An 18,046-nucleotide genomic window follows, 5' to 3' on the forward strand; every position below is an offset into this window, starting at 1 on the left:
CTGGGTCCCGAAATGGACCTGGGGTCACTGGGTACTGAGTGGCTTGCATGCAGAGACCAGTATAAACGGGTGCAAAGGTCAAAGCCTGTCATGTATTGAAGGTGAAAAGGTGCCGTGAATGGTATCCGGGGAACCGCAAAGGGTGCCAGGGTACTTGAGAGGGTGGCAGCCTGGGGGCTGCAAAGGATGCCCCCAGCTGCCAGGGTGCCGTGAAGGGCACTGCAAAGATACCAGCGGGCTGTAAAGGGTCAAAGGTGCAAGGGTGCAAGTGTGCCAAGGTACCTCACATACATAACAAACAACTAACTAATTTACTTACAAAGCAAATAAACAGTAAAGCACAAATCCTGCAGCACGGATTTTCACAATGCTTGCTTGGGGAAGAGCTCCAGGGCCTCGAGATGTTTCTGGGATGTTTGGGAGCAGTCATGGTTTTGGAGCTGAGCTGTGCTGAATCCAATCTCCTTTTCCACTAGTTAGGGAGGAGTGTTTTAGAGCTGAGCTGTACTGAGGAACCCACCTCCTTATCCACTAGATTGGCAGGAGTGTTTTGGCCTAGTTTTGGAGCTGAGTTGTGCTGAAGACTTATCTCCTTAGCTACAAGTGCCACTGCTATCACAGTAGCCTCTCCATTGTCATGAGAATGCTGTGGAAAGCTTGCCATGCTAGTTGCTGTGTTCATAGTTTGCCAAGAGTCTCATGATCGGAGAAGGGTTTTTCCCATGTCATATACCTGGTGGATCTGTGATACCAACTGTGTGTGTGCAACTATGTGCTCATCTGCTGCTGCTGCCGCGCGCAGCCAACCTGGTGAGCATCGCTGCCGCTGGTGGAAACAGCGGTGGCGGAGACGGTGGTGGTGCTTTCGGCCAGAGCCGTACTCGCAAGGGCATGTTCCGCACCGTTGGCCAGCTCTACAAGGAGCAGCTGTCGCGCCTGATGGAGACGCTTCGCAACACCAACCCGAACTTTGTGCGATGCATCATTCCAAACCACGAGAAGAGGGTGAGTTTGTGCATTGGCCTGCAGATGAAAGTGAATTAGCGGGATCGGTTTCCAGGCAAATCATTCTTTTATTTCATTTTTTGCAAAATTACCGCACACCATTTCATGATACAAAAAAGAAGTACAGGAGTGGAACTAGGGCTGAAACAATTATACCGATAACTCGCATATCGATCGTTAAGAGTGCAATCGATAATCGTTAGTGTTCAAAACGAGGGCTAATGATTTTTTATGCATGTATATGAGTGACAGTATTCTAGTCCTTGCAATTGCACTCCATCCGATAGTGAATAGGAGTATAATCATGTACTTTCAAGCGCACTAAAATTAATTTGTGGCTTTGAAAGAGATCGGAAGAGAATACTCTTTGTCTTTTCAGTTCATTTGCGGGAAAGGTCAGAGATAAGAGCAGTTGCCGGAGGGTGATGACAAGATTCTTCGCTCTAGAAACAACATGAAATTCTCTAGGTCATGTTGATAAACCAGCCAGATGTCTACAGATGTCAACAGTGCGGTGCCACAAATTTTTAACGTAGCAAAGGTGTCGTGGAATTTCTTCATAAACTGGTGTTCGAGGTACACGGGTAGAGCCGACAAGAATTGATAAAACCAATATATCGATCGTTAATGATATTGGTTGATCGTTAAGAGTTATTGAATGATCGTTTCAGCCCTAAGTGGAACATATTTTAATGGTTGGAATAGACGGCGATGCAGGGGTGCTTCACCAACCATTGGAGTCTTGGTTTCGTTGCAGTCAATGCGCTTTACGAAGTAATCTTTGCTGCTGAAGCCAATGAGGCACTGGCGCGTTGGATTTGAAAGAGTGTTGGAGATCCAAGAATGAAGCGGGACCCTACATTCGAGGTCACCTGAATGTGTTTGAATAGTGAGCTTGATAACTGAACCACAGCGAGCTCAGTTGGGATGGATGCAAAGCAACTGGAGCTCGAGCAGCTGAAACATATTGGCAGTTTGTCAAAAGCTGTATCTTTCTAGCATTGATTTTTCATGGCTAAATTCGAATTTGGTAATTGCTGCAACTCGTCTTGTTCGTATTTTTTGTGTACCCTTACAATCTGTGCTAGGCCGGTCGCATTGCATCCCACCTTGTGCTCGACCAGCTTCGCTGCAACGGTGTGTTGGAAGGTATCCGCATCTGCCGACAGGGTTTCCCCAACCGCATCCCGTTCCACGAGTTCAGGCAGCGCTATGAGCTGCTCGTGCCGGGTATCATCCCCAAGGGCTTCATGGACGGACGGAAAGCGGCGGAAAAGATGGTGAGTCCATTGACAATCCTTTGGGGGCTTTTCTGCCAAGGACATCATGCAGTGGGGACCCAGTTCCACAATGAATGCCATTGTCATTCAAGTGAATGAACATGCCATTACTATACAGTCCTGACAAGAAGCATTTCCAACATGGAACAGCTGCATGCGCAGTATGTAGATTACATCACTGCATGTCCTGTGTTTGTGTGTGTGTGTGTGTGTGTGTGTGTGTGTGTGTGTGTGTGTGTGTGTGTGTGTGTGTACTGTGTTTGTGTACAATCATGTAGCTGGAGCACATTGAGCTGGACCAGAACCAGTACCGGGTCGGACACACCAAGGTGTTCTTCCGCGCCGGAGTGCTGGCTCGGCTCGAGGAGGACCGCGACATGAAGCTGAGCGAGATCATCACTCTGCTCCAGGCACGATGCAGAGGAATGCTTGCCAGACAGTACGTACTCCTGTTTGTAATAGTTAGATCACACAAGCAAATAGTTATCAATAAAATAGTATGAACAGTCGAGAGCAAAGCAAGAACTTCCTGCTCAGCAATCAGCCTTGGCACGCGTAGGCTTGCATGCATCCATAAGTGGTATAGTAGTGACGTTATGTGACGTCATCATAGCAATATCACAATGTTGTTATGGGCTGTCCCTGCATTTTCTTGGTTCACATCACGAAAACACTGTGGTCAAGAATGCATCCTAAGATCTTACCTTGGTCAGGCGAAGAAGTTCCCCCGAACCATGCAGGGGTTTCTCCGTTGCCTATTTGAACGTGGGTGACAAGGTTCTTGCTGGTACATGATGCATTCCGATCAGATGTTCCGTGGTGTTGCACAGCCACGGTTACGCACGGAGTCGTTCAGAATCATGCGGAGAAAGAGCCAATGTTAGAGGTACATTTTGACTGGTCCAATGCTCCCGACTGTCAAGTTCTGAACCTGTCAATATGAACTGTGTATGTTCACTGCCAACCGGGTTGCCGCTCTTTCTAATTGTTTGTGTGTGTGTGTGCGTGTGTGTGTGTGTCCGTAGGCAATTCAAGAAGCTCATTCAGCAGGTGAAAGCCATTCACGTCATCCAGCGCAACTGCCAGGCGTACCTGAAGCTGCGCAACTGGCCATGGTGGAAGCTCTTCACCAAGGTCAAGCCCCTCCTGCAGGTCACCCGTCAGGAAGAAGAGCTGGAGAAGAGCCAGCGGGAGCTGTCGCAGCTGCAGGAGAAGCAGCTCAAGAGCGAGCAGCAGCTTTCAGACCTGCAGTCACGCATCGACGCGGCCAGCGCCGAAAAGAACACGCTCTCCGAGCAGCTGACCATGGAGCAGGACATGCTGATGGAGGCTGAGGAGGTACGCCCTGTGTTCCCTGCAATCCTTTCGATGCCAACGTGCATATGCAACATGTCCACTTTGAGCTGCTCGCCCTCCATGTTCTTGCTTTAGCTCGTCTTTAGTTGCTTGCCATAGGTGTATGTAGATGTCTCAGAGCCATGCTGCAGTGCATAAAAATCACAGTGTGTGTATGCTGTGTCCTGACCCCCATGCACACAACCATCCAGCCAGCACTAGTAGGTTGGAGAAAAAGCCTTGAACAAGAGCGGGCGCAGTGTAATAATGCTAGTGTTACAGGAGTAGATATATTACTACTGTGCACCGTACACATGAGTACCTATATAGCAAGAGTACGTATATAACAGTGCATTTTGTTTTCCTGTGTCTAGGCCCGCAACCAGCTGTCTCAGCGCAACACGGAGCTGGAAGAAGTGCTCCACGAGACCGAGGCTCGTCTGGACGAAGAAGAAGAGCACGCTAAACAGCTCGGAAGTGAACAGAAGAAGCTGCAACAGAAGATTTCCGACCTGGAGGAAGGGTGAGTGACATTGACTGACTTCATGTTCTTGGTGTGTTTGAACCGTGTAGGTGAACATCAGTGTACGGTAACGCGGGCTAAGTTAGCAGAGAAATCTTCAGCAATTTATGAACCTATAGAAAAGAAAAGGACCAAGGAACTACAAGTTATGCTAGAATGTCCACTAACACCACCAGTTACTAAACAATCAGCTCATGCGATAACATTGCACGACACTGACCGACGGAATTTATGAACCAGCCCGATTTTTCACTGCGGGGTGCGTGTGTGTGTGGTGCTGCTGTGGACACAGTGTGCGTGGCCAGTGTTGTTTATATTGTTTACGAGTATTTTTCTCGTCATGTGAATGCACTCGCTGGTGTACTATGTGACATGGTGCACTTGCCCATCTAGTCTCCTCTATTTTGAGCACACACGACGGTGTGTGCTGTGTACTTGCGCTCACAGAGGTGTGCACTGTGCACTTGCACTCATAGAGTTGTGTTCTTGGTCTGAATGGCCACCGTACCTAACACTGTGGAAAGGAGAAGCTAACACTGTGAAAAGGAGAAGGACAACATGTTACGAGTTATGACTAACTGTCCACCAACGTAACCAGATCTTGTACAGTCAGCGAGTGCGACAAAAAACTCGTAACATTTTACTCCTTCTCCTTTTCACAATAATTTAATTGGCTCACCATCCGAGTTACATTTTGTACCTACTAACACTGTTACTTGTTTTGTTTTTGTCGTTGACAGTATGTCGGAAGAAGCAACGGCGAAGCAGAAGGTTCATCTTGACAATGTCGCCTTGGAGGCGAAGGTCAAGGGACTCGAGGAGCAGACCGCTGGTGCAGAGGAGCAACTGCAGAAGGTGGGTGATGGCGTGTTTTGCTTATCATGCAACCAGTACTTTTTTTGGTGTGCAAAAGGCGATAATTCTACGCCGTGAGTAGTGAAATACCCTTGATGTGTGCCATTGATGTTCGGATTATTGGTTCATAGCTTGACGGCGGTCATTTTCCGCATTTCTCTGCCTCTTCCTTCCTCGTCTGCGCTACAGCTCGCCAAGGAGCGTAAGCAGCTCGAAGAGCAACTCGTCGAGACAACCAGCGCCCTCACCAACGAGGCCGACAAGGCAAAGAGCTTGGCCAAGCAGAAGAACCGTGGTGACGCCGCGCTTAGCGACCTGGAGGGTCGTCTTCAGCATGAGGAGAAGGTGAGCTCAGCTTCTTTACTTCAGTAACCCTGAATCTTTCGTTCTCGGCACCGGGTCGGTGGAAGCATTCAACAGACTATAGACAGCTCATGAATGCCTGTATGGTAATTAGGTTATTGTTTGCTGCGTTCCGTTACTGTACGCACGGTTTATCAGGGTTGTGCATGCAATTCACACATCATTATATCTCCATTGTCCTGTCTGTTTTCCCTGTAGGCTCGTCAAGAACTCGACAAGACCAAGAGAAAGTTGGAGGTCGAGCTTCGTGACCTTCAGGAGCAGCTTGCTGAGGCTCGCCGACAGATCCAGGAACTCGAAGCCGCTCTGAAGCAGACGCAACAAGAGCTCCAGGCCGCCAATCAGAAACTCGAGAACGAGCTGACGGCCAAGGCAGCACTCGAGAAGGCAAAGCGACAGCTTGAAAGCCAGCTTGCCGATCTTCAGGAGGACTTTGAGACTGAGAAGAGCGCTCACGAGAAGGCCGAGCGTAATCGCCGTGGTTTGCAGGAAGTGAGTTGAGCATTGGCGTGTTGATAGCAGTGGTATGTCATGTGCATGAGAGAGAGGGTATTGAAAGCCTTCGACTGTGATTCGCACTACCGTCTTTCCACCCATACGTCACCAGGATGGTCTTTGCTAGGGTATAGCTGAGTGGTTAGAGCATTGCTGGCCTCAAGCGAGTCCTGGTGGTGACAGTCATTTCTTCCCCTTTTCAGTCCCCTCAAATAATGAATATGGAACTTGGTTGTTGTACTGCTGTTTTTGAAATGGTTTCGTTTACCGACTGTACATTCTGTGCATGTATGTGTATGTGTGTGTGTGTGTGCTCACAGGAGCTTGATGTTCTTCACAACGAGTTGGAAGAGCAGGTCAGCGGCACAGCCGCTGCTCAAGAGGTCCGTGCGAAGCGCGAGACCGAGCTGACGCAGATGAAGAACGCCCTCGCCGAGGAGCAGCGCGAGAAGGAGGCCGCCATCACGGAGCTACGCGAGAAGAACCACCGGCAGGTGGACGAGCTGCAGAACCAACTGGACAACGTCAACAAGCAGAAGCAGCAGTCCGACAAGAGCAAGCAGCAGCTGACGAAGAAGATCGGCGAGCTGGAGGGCGATCTGTCCGCCATGACCGCTGCACGCAGTGATCTTGATCGTAAGAAGAAGGCACTGGAGAGCCAGCTCGGCGAGGTCACGTCGAAGAATAACGAGAACAGCTCTCTGGTGGAGGAGTTCCGTGCCGGCAAGACCAAGATGAGTGTGAGTGTGATAGTTCTTTTCTTGTAGATCATTAGCTCATAACCTGTCAGCACTAATGGTATCCTGGGCCAGGCAGTTAGCCCTCACCTTTGCGTCCAATCTTTCTGCACCCCTATCCCTCTCTGCATGCAGTACCGGTGGTTTGCCGTTGAGCAAGTAGAAAAGCTAGCACTAGCTAGTGTTGTTGTGGACAACACTGAATAATTGTAATGGCGGCAAGTCTATGACAGCCGATAAAGCTAGGCGACGTGCACGGTATTATTGTGATGTCATCCGTACACGTTTTCTGGACAAGGTGGGTGCTTTCAAGAGCCTTCTGGTGCTTTGCTGATCTAAAAATACAATAAACACAGGTCAACACCCAATTCATGCTACAGGTTTGTGCACACTTTGTGCGGACTTCGTCATTGTGTGCCAGATCTATTGCTATCAATGTTTGTCGATTGCTCCTGAAAATATAATTGATTCCGATATCCCCTTGCTTCTCATTGCCGCGTGTTCTGGGGATATTCTTCTCTTGTGTACAGAGCGACTTTGAGTCTGCAAACGCGCGTATTGTCGACCTGGAGGCTCAAGTTCAGGCTCTGGAGCGTGCTAAGCACACCGCGGAGAGTCATCTGACCGAGGCGCAGGTGAGTGGGCAGTCACTGCTTGATGCCACTGTGCCAGCATTCAGGATGTCTTTTTTTAGCCTTGCCTCCCCTCGTCCGTGTGATATCACCCACTTGCATGTTCCTGCAGTGTGGTGCAGGGCACTAAGCCTTGTCTATTTTGAAACAAGATCAAAAGATTGTGTGTGGTCCTACTTAGCTTGAATGGTGATTAGCTCCAGGTTGCCTACTAGTATGTCGTTGCCACTATACCGGCCACGCCTTGGCGCTGTGTACAGCTTCCTATACTGGGGGGGGGATAATACTCGGCGCAGTCACAAGTCACACATCCCAGCAGCCAGACTAACACCAGTCCTGCTGCAGTTGTGCATGCTCATCAAATAATGTGCTCCTTGTGCTGTTGTGTGTCGTGTCCTGCAGGAAACTATCGACGAGGACTCCAGAGCAAAGTCCTCGCTCAACGCCAAGGTGCGCAGCCTGGAAGGCGAGGTGCTCCGTCTCAACGAGGCCCTCGACGACGAGGAGCAGTCGAAGACCGAGTCTGCTAAGCAGATGGGCAGCGTCAACACTCAGGTCAGTGCGCAGCGTGTTGCTGGAGGTTGTCTATATCTCCTATTCCAACTACAGTGAAACCTGTGTAAGACGACCGCTCAAGGGACCCTCAAAACGTGGTCTCTGTAACCAGGTGGTCTCCTTATCCACCAGGGTCATTTGACTGGAAATAGCATCCCTTGGTGCTGGTTTCAGTGGTCTCCTAGGGCAGGTGGTCGCCTTATCCGAGTGGTCTTCTCGACAGATTTTACTGTAAAAGCTATAGAACATAGCATACTAGCCTACTACGATTGTCGTTTATAGTTTGAGAATCTCTGATCTTCTAGAAGTTCTCTTTGTTGGTGAGCCTCGCTTTGGTTATGATTTGTTTCACATAGCCTGTAGTATGCTGTGCAGACCGTTTGCATCTCCTTGCCTTGCTTGGGTGTAAACTGGCTATTTGTATGCAGGTTTTATATTTTACGTTATGTTTATATTATATGTTTGTAGTGAGCCTGAAGTGTGTCCTTTTTATGCAGGTTTTATATTTTCTGGCCACTTATCAAGCATACGGAACACTGTAGACCAAGGACGTACATGTCGTACAGCAGGACTGTGTAGCTTATGGCAATCCTTCAGTTCCAGTTTGCTTCATAACCCCTGCACCACTGCCGTTGCCGTAGCAGTGCGTGGGAAGCACCGTTGAATTCCTGTAAGAACTCTCCTACCTGAATGCTGGCATGCGGTGTGTTCTCTTTTGCAGGTCGGTGACCTGAAGAGGCAGAAGGAGAGTGACGGCCTCCAGATCGAGGAGCTGGAGAACTTCAAGAAGAAGGCGCAGCGCGATCTGGAACAGCTCGCCAAGGAGAAGGAAGACCTCGAGATGGCCAGCAGCAAGCTCGAGAAGACGAAGAAGAGAATGTCCGGAGAGGTATGTTGTTGTGTGCGGTGCCAGAACTTACCGGAATGGTCCCTCGCCGGGTAATGGTAGGGAAGTTCTGAGTTGGCATGGCAATGGAGATAATAACATGCGCAGTGGGCATACATCTCTGTCTTGGAGGCATACTCGGAGCGCTATCTTGCAAGAAAGCCTACCTGCGTTGGGTACGGCTGCATGAGCTCGAATTCTGGTATTCGGTATCCCGTATGTTGCTAGCCTTCCTCTGAAATTCTGTTGGTTCGCTTGCTGTTACTTTGAAACTGCAGATCGACGACCTCGGTCTTGACCTCCAAGCTCAGCGAACACGCGTCACAGAGCTGGAGCGCAAGCAGAAGAACTTCGACAAGGTAAGTCACACGTACATGTACGTCATGTACGTGTAGTGCCCACACGCCATGGCTGGAATATCCAGGCAGACCGATCTCCATGCATGCTTGAAACATCCAGCGCTTCGGTAGATGCTTTCGATCCGATTTGCACCTGCATGTGTGGAGTCACTCGAAAGCATGTTTTCGTTTTGATAACAAACATGTTTTTTTGTCGTACCTGTTGCCTGTATAGTGTATGCTAGCCGTTGGATATACAGCAAAACTCCCCAGATCCGGGCAGGTTGGGACCGAGCACTGGCTCTAACTAGGAATAGGAATTGCGCGTAACTCAGAGCCTACATACTTACTGCATGATGGTAAGATTTTTATGCCAATCAATAGGACTGTTCTAGGGGCCGTTTTTCGTTGAAAAGCCAATTTCTGTGACTCTAGATGGGTCAGAAAGGTGCCCGGTAGACAGAAGTGCCCGGATTAGGGACGTTCTGATCTGGGGGAGTTTTACTGTATCATGTTCTTTGCGTGGCACCACTGTATATTAGTGGTGTGTGAAAGACTGAGCACGTATGTATTTCTGCTGTTCTGTTTGATGTGTAGACGTTGGCGGAAGTGCGCGGTCAGGCCGGTGGTGTTGGTGATGAGCGTGACGCGGCGCAGAAGGAGGCACGCGAGAACGCAACCAAGGTATGTCTTACCAGGGGCGTCGCGCACGGTACGGCCACTACGACCCATAGTCGTACCGCTTTTCGTCCGGAATGGTCCGCACGTGCACCCACCTAAAAATTTCGACCTTGGTTCAGCATGCACGTAAATTAATTGTGTCATGATGACCATGAATGGCACGCACCAGCCATCCTTCACATACATGTATACGGCTGTGCACCCCTTGAAAGGGGGACCAGCTACGCGCCTGTTCATGGTTTTGATTCTATATCCAAGATTGGTTTGGCGTTGTCTGGTACGTGGACTTGTAGCTTAGCAGTGTGCGTTCTTTGTTCTCACTTCATCTTCAGGTTATCGCACTGACTCGTCAGCTCGAGGAGGCCAACGAGAGGCTGGCCGAGAGCGAGCGCCAGCGCAAGGTAATGGCGGGCGAGCTCGACACTCAGCTGGAGTCCAAGGACGACGCAGGCCGCCACGTTCACGAGCTGGAGAAGACCAAGCGGGCACTGGAGAGCCAGGTTGAGGAGCAGCGCAACCAGATGGAAGAACTGGAGGACGAACTGCAGGCCACCGAGGACGCCAAACTGCGCTTGGAGGTGAGTATGCAGCTACGTTGTTTGGTGTAAATGATAGGGCATGGGCGCGTGGAGGGCACGGGTGAAAACATTCGACGGCGGTGAATTTCGATTGTGACCATTTGAAGGTATGAGACGGTGTCCTATTTTCAGTATTGTTTGATTCTGGGCTTGCTTGCATGTCTGTCTGGCTACATCCGATACGCTGGGCATGCTTTGCTCCCATCAGACTGCCATTCAATTCGATTTTGCGTGTTTGCCATGATGTCCTACAGGTCAATCTTCAGGCACTCAAGACCAACCTTGACCGCGAGATGAGCAGCAAGGACGAGCAGCTGGAAGACTCCCGGCGCGGTCTGCAGAAGCAGCTGCGTGACATGGAGGCCGAGCTGGAGGAGGAGCGTAAGGCCAAGAGCGGCGCGGTCAGTGCGCGCAAGAAGCAGGAGGGTGAGCTACGCGAGCTCGAGCAGGCCATCGACCACGCTAACAAGGCCAAGGACGACGCCCTGCGACAGATGAAGAAGTACCACGTGAGTGTCGCTGTCCTCTGCAGGCTCTGCTCCCTACACACACCTTGTTATGTATGACGTCATGATTATTACGTATCATAATTGTAACACTATGATTCCTTTTAGCTCATGCTAGTTGCTAGTAGTTGGTTGGGCATACTGTCCTATTCTGCTCATCCATTGACAATGTTTGTGATGTGTGTTCGTGCATGTGTGTGTGTGTGTGTGTGTGTGTGTGTGTGTGTGCGTGTGCGTGCGCGTGCGCGTGCGTGTGTGCGTGTGTGCGTGCGTTTGTGTGTGTGTGTGGGTGTGCGTGTGTGCGTGTGTGTGCGTGTGTGTGTGTATGTGTGTGTATGCATGTGTGTGTGTGTGTGTGTGTGTGTGTGTGTGTGTGTGTGTGTGTGTGTGTGTGTGTGTGTGTGTGTGTGTGTGTGTGTGTGTGTGTGTGTGTGTGTATTGTGCCGCTCCACAGACCCAGATCAAGGAGCAGGGAGCAGAGCTCGAGGAAGCGCGTGCACAGCGAGAAGAGGCCACGGGCAGTCTTCGTGATCATGAGAAGAAGGTCAAGGCCATGGAGTCCGACGTTCTGCGTCTGCAAGAGGTTAGTGTTTGATGCAGGATTCGCAGCAGTCTGGATAGAGTCTGGAAAGAGTATGAATATCAAAAATAGTTTCCAGAGTGGAAAAAAAGTATGGTATTGTTGTCTTGAGTTAGCGGTTCTGAATGTTCTCCAATCTTCTGACTACGTTGCAGCCAGCTAAAACTTTGCGTTTCTTTGCACCCCATGCAGGAACTGGCCATCTCAGATCGCAGCCGCCGCAACATTGAGGCGGAGAAGGAGGAACTCCTCGAGGAGGCTGCCGGAAACAACCCACGAGTGTAAGTGAAATCGCAGAATGGCTACTTTTTCCACTGATTGGTTGTCCTGTTCCTGTTCCTGGTGCTTGATGCATACTGCAGTGTTCATGTTGGTCAGCGAATGGCTAGGTTTTCCACTGATTGGTTGTCCTGGTCCTACTCGATATGTACTGCAATGTTTGATGTTGCGAGAAGCGACAGGTTATTTATGTAGAGCTGGTTCGGTGTAGTTTTCAAAACTATTGGCCTGTGTGTCCTGGATGTCGTGCCGAACAGCGTATATACCTCTGGTTTGGCTCTTGACTACTTTGCAGGCATGGTCTACAAGAGGAGAAGCGTCGCCTAGAAGCACGCATTGCACAGATGGAAGAGGAACTGGAGGAGGAGCAGTCGGTCGGCGAGGCCGCCGTTGAGAAGCAGCGCAAGACTCAGCAACAGGTCGACACGCTGAACGGCGAGCTAACTGGCGCCCGTGCCAATGTCAACCGCCTGGAGCAATCCAACCAGTCGCTTGAGCGCCAGGTGAGTGCCGCCACTGCTGCTGTTGCTGCTGCTGCTGCTGCTGCTGGTGTTGCTTCTGGTGTTGCTTCTGGTGTTGCTGCTGCTGTTTTTGGTGGTGTTGCTGGTGTGGTTGTTGTTGCTGCTGTTGTTGCTGGTGTTGCTGCGGCTGGTGTTGTTGATGCTGGTGTTGCTGCTGCTGCTGCTGCTAGTGTTGCTGCTGTTGCCATTGCTGTTGCTGCTGGTGTTGTTGCTTCTGGTGTTTCCTGCTAGTGTTGCTGCTACTTTTTCTTTTCTCGTATTATTATGGAGGAGTGTACGATCGTTTGTCTTCCTCCGCTTGACCTATAGCGGAACAATGTAATGTTTTTCTCTAGTGACACTGAGAGGACATCGCAAGTTCATACGTGATTCATTTCGTTCTCTGTCCATCAGGTCAAGGACCTTAGAGCGAAGGCCGAAGAGAGCGTATCGGGAGCAGCCTCCAAGAACAAGGCCGCGCTGCGCAACATGGAGAACAAACTGGCCGCGGCTGAGGAAGCTGCTGACAACGAGGCTCGGTAAGGGTGATTGCAAAGCTTACAGAGCTCTTTTGCTGGGTTAGGTGAATAGAAGTACGCACCTGGCAGCATACAATGTGAAGAGGCGGTGTGTAGTAGTATAGTATGAAACAGATGCACCGAAAGTACCGAAAATAAAAGTACATGTACACTGAAAATTTGTGAAATTACAGTACCCGCCTGGCAGCATACAATGTGAAGAGGCGATATGGAGAAGTGTAGTAGAAGCCATCCAGTGTTGTGGGGCGATGCATCGGCTGAAATGGATTTCTTTACCATCACAGTCCTTGATGTGTTGATGCATAATATGTGTTTGTGTGTGTGTGTGCGCGCACGCGTGTGCGCGTTTGTGCATGTATTTGATTGTGTTGGTACGCGTGTTTGTGTGCGTGCAGCGAGCGTGCAGCTCTCCAGAAGGCAAACCGTCGCATGGACCGCAAGGTCAAGGAGCTGACCGGCGCAGTCGAAGAGGAACGCCGTCACGCTGAACAATTCAAGGACCAGGTGAGTCAGGAGACCGAATACGCCAGCACATTCGCTTTGCTGACCTATTCCCAATTGCCTGCCAATGGACCCATTGCGCAATGACTTTGTACCATAAACACCCTTCACGGCCACCTGGGCATGGTCGTCTGGGGTGTTGAACAGTGCATTCCTGATCCCTGCGTACTCACAAGCATTACTCATACATTCCATATTTGGCAATGCGCAATGGGTCTATGGATGTGACTGTCAGGAATCTTGACCTTGATCAGCTGTGAGGATACTAGTATGTGTATGTCGGTCCTAAGGTTGACACCATGTTAATTCCTGTTCATGCTCCTGTTTCGTGTCACAGAACGACAAGACGCAAGCTCGCCTGAAGAGTCTGAAGAGGCAGCTGGATGATGCTGTAAGTGCTGGTGTCCTCTGTGTGTGTGTGCGTGCGTGCGCGTGCGTGCATGTGCGCACATGTGTGTGTGTGTGTGTGTGTGTGTGTGTGTGTGTGTGTGTGTGTGTGTGTTTGTGTGTGTGTGTGTGCTAAAAATAGTGGCGGTCAATTCATCAGCCTTGCAAGCTGTTGAATGGTGTAATCCCAGCACAAGTTGCTATGTCTAACACAGCTGTTCGCTATCATCGCTTCCGCGATGGGCATGTCTGATGTCTGAGGTCTGAGGTCTGAGGTGTGTGTGTGTGTGTGGGGGGGGGGGGGGGGGGGTGCGTGCGTGCGCGCGCTTGTGTGTGTGTGTGTGCGTGCGTGCGTGTGTACACATGCATCCTGTCGTGTCTGTTAGATTATCGTGTACGAATACGCGATGTTGTTGCATGGGCATATCCAGTGCACATGTACATGTACGTGTCTGACCATGGTGTAGCACATGTACATGACGTGTCTGACCATGGTGTAGCAGAGTAGATCTACAGTGTATGTTATAATACAGATTTGTTTGCGGAGACTTGTCTCATTGAGTATGAACACGGAAAAAGGCGTTTGTCAAACACTGCCTACCTCTTACCTTGTGGACGTGTGTGTGTGTGTGTCCACGTGTGTGTGCGTGCGTGTGTGTGTGTGTGTGTGTGTATTATGTTATTGTGCCGCTGACAGGAGGAGGAGACCACCCGCCTCAACAATGCCAAGCGTAAGCTGCAGCGTGAGCTTGACGAGGCACAGGAACAGCTGGAACAGACACAGCGGGATATGCAGCGTATGCGTAGCTCTAGATCCGGGTACGTGACCACCGAATATGGTTGAATAGTGCAGAGTATTGCTCTATAACTTGTTGTTATACACCGAATATGGTTGAATAAGCCGTATAGCGCACCCAGAGTATTGCTTTATAACCACCAGATAGGAATGAGCCGTATTGTGCACACAAGAGTATTGCTTTTTTCTCTATAAACACCGGATAGGATTGAATGAGCCGTAACGTGCAGGGCCGGAGGAAGGAGTTCGGGAGTGGTCCGGCCAACCTTTGAGGGGGGTCCGGGGACCTCCCCCGGGAGAAATATTTAAAATTTACGAGAAATAGAGCGAATTTGGGCATCTCTAAGGCTCCAGAAAATGCAGAAAATTATAGTAAAAGAACACAAACACAACTTTTTTTATCCATATCAGCCATACAGTGCCGGTCACGGAGTCCTGAGCTACTTCGAAGCACATCACACGTCAGCAGACAGTCGAGTCATGTACCTCTGGATTTTTTTACACCGGTTTTGCACGAATCACATGGATCATCCAGCTGGGAAAGTGGTCCGGCCATGGCCGGACCAGCCTGACCGGTTCCGCCGGCCCTGACGTGTGCAGAATATCACGTTTCAGGAAGGCTGTACCTCTGCTGTAGGCTAGCTATTCCTCAGCATACTGTTGGCAGTGGAAGCATACTGTAAGAGGCATGCCAATACAACGAGGAAGTAAATCTAACGTGTTACCTAGTTACATTTCTTCGTCATACTGTATGTCAGCACATATTCGGCGCATATTTATTTTCGGCTATTTTCGGCCTGATCATATTTGGACGAAAATTTGTTGCAGCCGAAATTTTGTTTTGCAATGTTCAGCGTGACAGTGTATACAGGCAGCAGCAGTACAGGCCGAAAATTTGTTGCAGCCGAAATGTGTTTTAGCCCAGGGAGGCGTAAACTTTGAATGGGCCGAAAATTTGTCTGTGCAGTGGCAGAGCTGCAGGGAGGGATTCGCATGATTGTCTGCGGTGGATACACGGGTTTTTGCTGCGCTCGACGCATGCACACCGTGCAAGCAGGGGTAGCACAGGCCAACTTGAACTGACTGCAATGTGCCCCACAGCGTGATGCTGAATTGATGCAAACGGTGTGTGTGTGTGTGTGTGTGTGTGTGTGTGTGTGTGTGTGTGTGTGTGTGTGTGTGTGTGTGTGTGTGTGTGTGTGTTACGCCTAACCATCGACATACGCATCCCATTAGCCGTTTATCCAAGGATGATGATACTATGAAGTATGTGTGACTCGAGATGGGACATGACAATACACTTGCATATCTAACCTCGTATGGCATCGAACCTGACTCTGAAGAACAGAGCACTCGGAAATCCTGGCAATCTTGTAATGAGCTGGGTAGCGTGAACAAGAGGACACTCGACTGTTGGATAAACAACAGAAACCAGCCGTAACAACACCAGCACCACTCCGATAATAATCTGCTAATGTTGTAATAACCTACTGTCAAACCTAATCTGCTAATGATCTAACGTGTATGTACGGTGCTCGTACGTGCTCCCCTCCCACCCTCAGGCCTGCTGCTAGCAAGACGTCACGTACGTCCATTCCTCGCGTGTCCGGTCGCAACGCCGAGCCGGCGGCTGATGCCACCGACGAGGAAGAGGAGTAAACGTGACTGCTGCTGACGTTGTGCACCCTCATCTCCTGTGTGAGTGCACTGCACCTCCTCCTCCCCGCGCACTACCCACTACACACCAGCACTCGGCACTGCTTAGGATTTTAGCCGCACCGGAGCACCCGTCCACGTTCGCCATCACACTTTTGTGCACACCGAGATATTCTTTGCACTCGTCTTTATATCATTTCCTTTTTTAAATACGGTAAAACCTGTCCTAACCCGACGACGCCCTTGGTGGAGCGGGAACTGTTCTGATAACAGTTATGCCGAGATTCCATTTGGCCCAGGGATGCACGTTCCATCCACAGCACGTCAGTGCATGAAATTTGTTCTGTCAATGCAGAATTTCCGCTTGGTACGGGTTCTGGCAAACACAGGTTTTATCGTATGGCAGTGGTCTTTTGTACCAGGGGACGGAGGGCCGAATCCTGCCACATGTATGTGCAGTGCTTGCTGTAGTTAATTGATGACGATTGTAACTCACATACTTTCCGTCCTGTACTATCTCCACCCGGACACTTCTCCACTCCACGTTTATTCTGTGCGTACGATTGAGGCCCCCGTATTGGCATGGATTCTCGCTTGCTCCGGTGACTATGCCTAATGGCCTAATCCGGATGTGTGACTTCTAATGCTCCTTGATGATACTCTAACTAATCATGATTGGATGACGAATGACCACGACTAGCTTAGCGCCACGCTCCAGCAGAGCTCTACTTGCCGGGTCGAGTGACTGCAATGAACACTGCTGTAATTGCCTGACGAGAACGAATGATAAGGAACTCTCTTGATTGTCTGTTGTCGTGTTACTTGCCGTGCTCTGTTTCCGTTCGCAGAACGACGTCTTCTCGTTCTGGCGGCGGCGCATCGGGCCGTCGCTATCGCGGACGGGAACGAGATGAGGGCGACGACGCAGATGATGCAGAGGACGTCTAGGCCGACGGTCGCCACCTCCGCCGCCTCTCTCTTGTCGTTCTCTTCCGTGTACTTGTGTGTTTGTGTTTGTACATGTACGTGTGTGTACCCTGCCTTATATGGATATATTAGTGCTTCCGCTGCTGCTGGTGCTGCTTGCTCCTGCTGCGGTGCGTTCTTGCCGGGCGGTTTGGTGCACCGATTGGGTGCCACCACACTGCACGCATTCTCTCTTCCTCCTAGGACACCTTCCCCCGGTTTCGGAGTGACTTTGCTCCCTGTGGAGCTATACAGCATGTGCGGAAGCCTGCCGTTGCATTTATCTCTTGTTCTCCTAAAACAACCGTCACCGCTACATCTTTCTGACGTTGGCGTATTATTATTGTTCTTCCCCCTCTTCTGTTTTGCCGTCTCTCCCATGTGCCCTTTCTTTTGTTCATCCTGCGCCTTGTGACGCACACGTTGCCAGGCTGCCTGTACTCGGTGCAGTGCGAAGCGAAACTCTGGCCCGTGTACATGCAACGTGCAGCTAGGGATTGCTTGCTGCTTGGAACACAAGCCCAACATGACATGGATATGATGTGCGCAGCTTGCTTCTAGTTTACATACCACTGTACACTGCTTTTAGCTCTTTTATCATTTTTAAAATCAGTGCATCTTGCGAGGACATGGCCGTGGGCCGTGCAAGCTTTGGACTGTCGCTGCATGCTCCACAACGACAGCCATTGCAGTGGCGTTCCAGCCGATAGCCACTCCTGTTTATTTTTCTACGCTTCCCGCTTCACGTTTTGCATTTTTGAAACATAGACAACCGCTATTGTAGACCTGACTATGTGCCATCGAATATGTTCTCCTTCTAAAGCTCATCTACAACCATTGTACCACTACTGACTAAGTAAAAAAACCTGTACCGTTAGCTTTCCACATTACACTATACCGTGCATCTGTGTGTGTGTGTGTGTGTGTTTGTGTGTGTGTGTGTGTGTTTGTGTGAAAAAAATGAAAAATCGGGATTCACTGGCCAGAAAAAGCCACTTCAATCAGCTGTGTGGTGGATACCAGGCTAAAACTAGTGGCGGTATCAGCCTTGCAAGCTGTTGAATGGTGTAATC

General features: G+C 50.1%; 1 protein-coding gene across 2 annotated transcripts in view; it reads left to right on the plus strand.

Moving 5' to 3' along the window:
- Positions 1-17,863, plus strand: part of LOC135811712 (myosin-10-like) — a 29,195-nt gene extending 11,332 nt beyond the window's left edge. The window contains exons 14-38 of one of the 2 annotated variants that reach the window (XM_065324949.1): positions 803-1,005; positions 2,094-2,285; positions 2,564-2,724; positions 3,311-3,623; positions 3,995-4,143; positions 4,884-4,998; positions 5,188-5,343; positions 5,560-5,853; positions 6,177-6,596; positions 7,124-7,228; positions 7,628-7,780; positions 8,502-8,669; positions 8,945-9,025; positions 9,602-9,688; positions 10,018-10,263; positions 10,518-10,772; positions 11,224-11,352; positions 11,542-11,630; positions 11,924-12,131; positions 12,543-12,667; positions 13,063-13,171; positions 13,506-13,559; positions 14,253-14,374; positions 15,914-16,049; positions 16,856-17,863. In XM_065324949.1, the coding sequence (XP_065181021.1) occupies positions 803-1,005; positions 2,094-2,285; positions 2,564-2,724; positions 3,311-3,623; positions 3,995-4,143; positions 4,884-4,998; positions 5,188-5,343; positions 5,560-5,853; positions 6,177-6,596; positions 7,124-7,228; positions 7,628-7,780; positions 8,502-8,669; positions 8,945-9,025; positions 9,602-9,688; positions 10,018-10,263; positions 10,518-10,772; positions 11,224-11,352; positions 11,542-11,630; positions 11,924-12,131; positions 12,543-12,667; positions 13,063-13,171; positions 13,506-13,559; positions 14,253-14,374; positions 15,914-16,010 (4,031 nt within the window). In that variant the 3' untranslated portion in view covers positions 16,011-16,049; positions 16,856-17,863. The remainder of the gene's footprint in view (positions 1-802; positions 1,006-2,093; positions 2,286-2,563; positions 2,725-3,310; positions 3,624-3,994; positions 4,144-4,883; positions 4,999-5,187; positions 5,344-5,559; positions 5,854-6,176; positions 6,597-7,123; positions 7,229-7,627; positions 7,781-8,501; positions 8,670-8,944; positions 9,026-9,601; positions 9,689-10,017; positions 10,264-10,517; positions 10,773-11,223; positions 11,353-11,541; positions 11,631-11,923; positions 12,132-12,542; positions 12,668-13,062; positions 13,172-13,505; positions 13,560-14,252; positions 14,375-15,913; positions 16,050-16,855) is intronic. The other variant, XM_065324948.1, reaches the window with a different exon arrangement.
- Positions 17,864-18,046: the final 183 nt, after the last annotated feature.

This window comes from Sycon ciliatum, chromosome 3 (genome assembly GCF_964019385.1).
Source record: "Sycon ciliatum chromosome 3, ocSycCili1.1, whole genome shotgun sequence".
Classification (NCBI taxonomy): domain Eukaryota; kingdom Metazoa; phylum Porifera; class Calcarea; order Leucosolenida; family Sycettidae; genus Sycon; species Sycon ciliatum.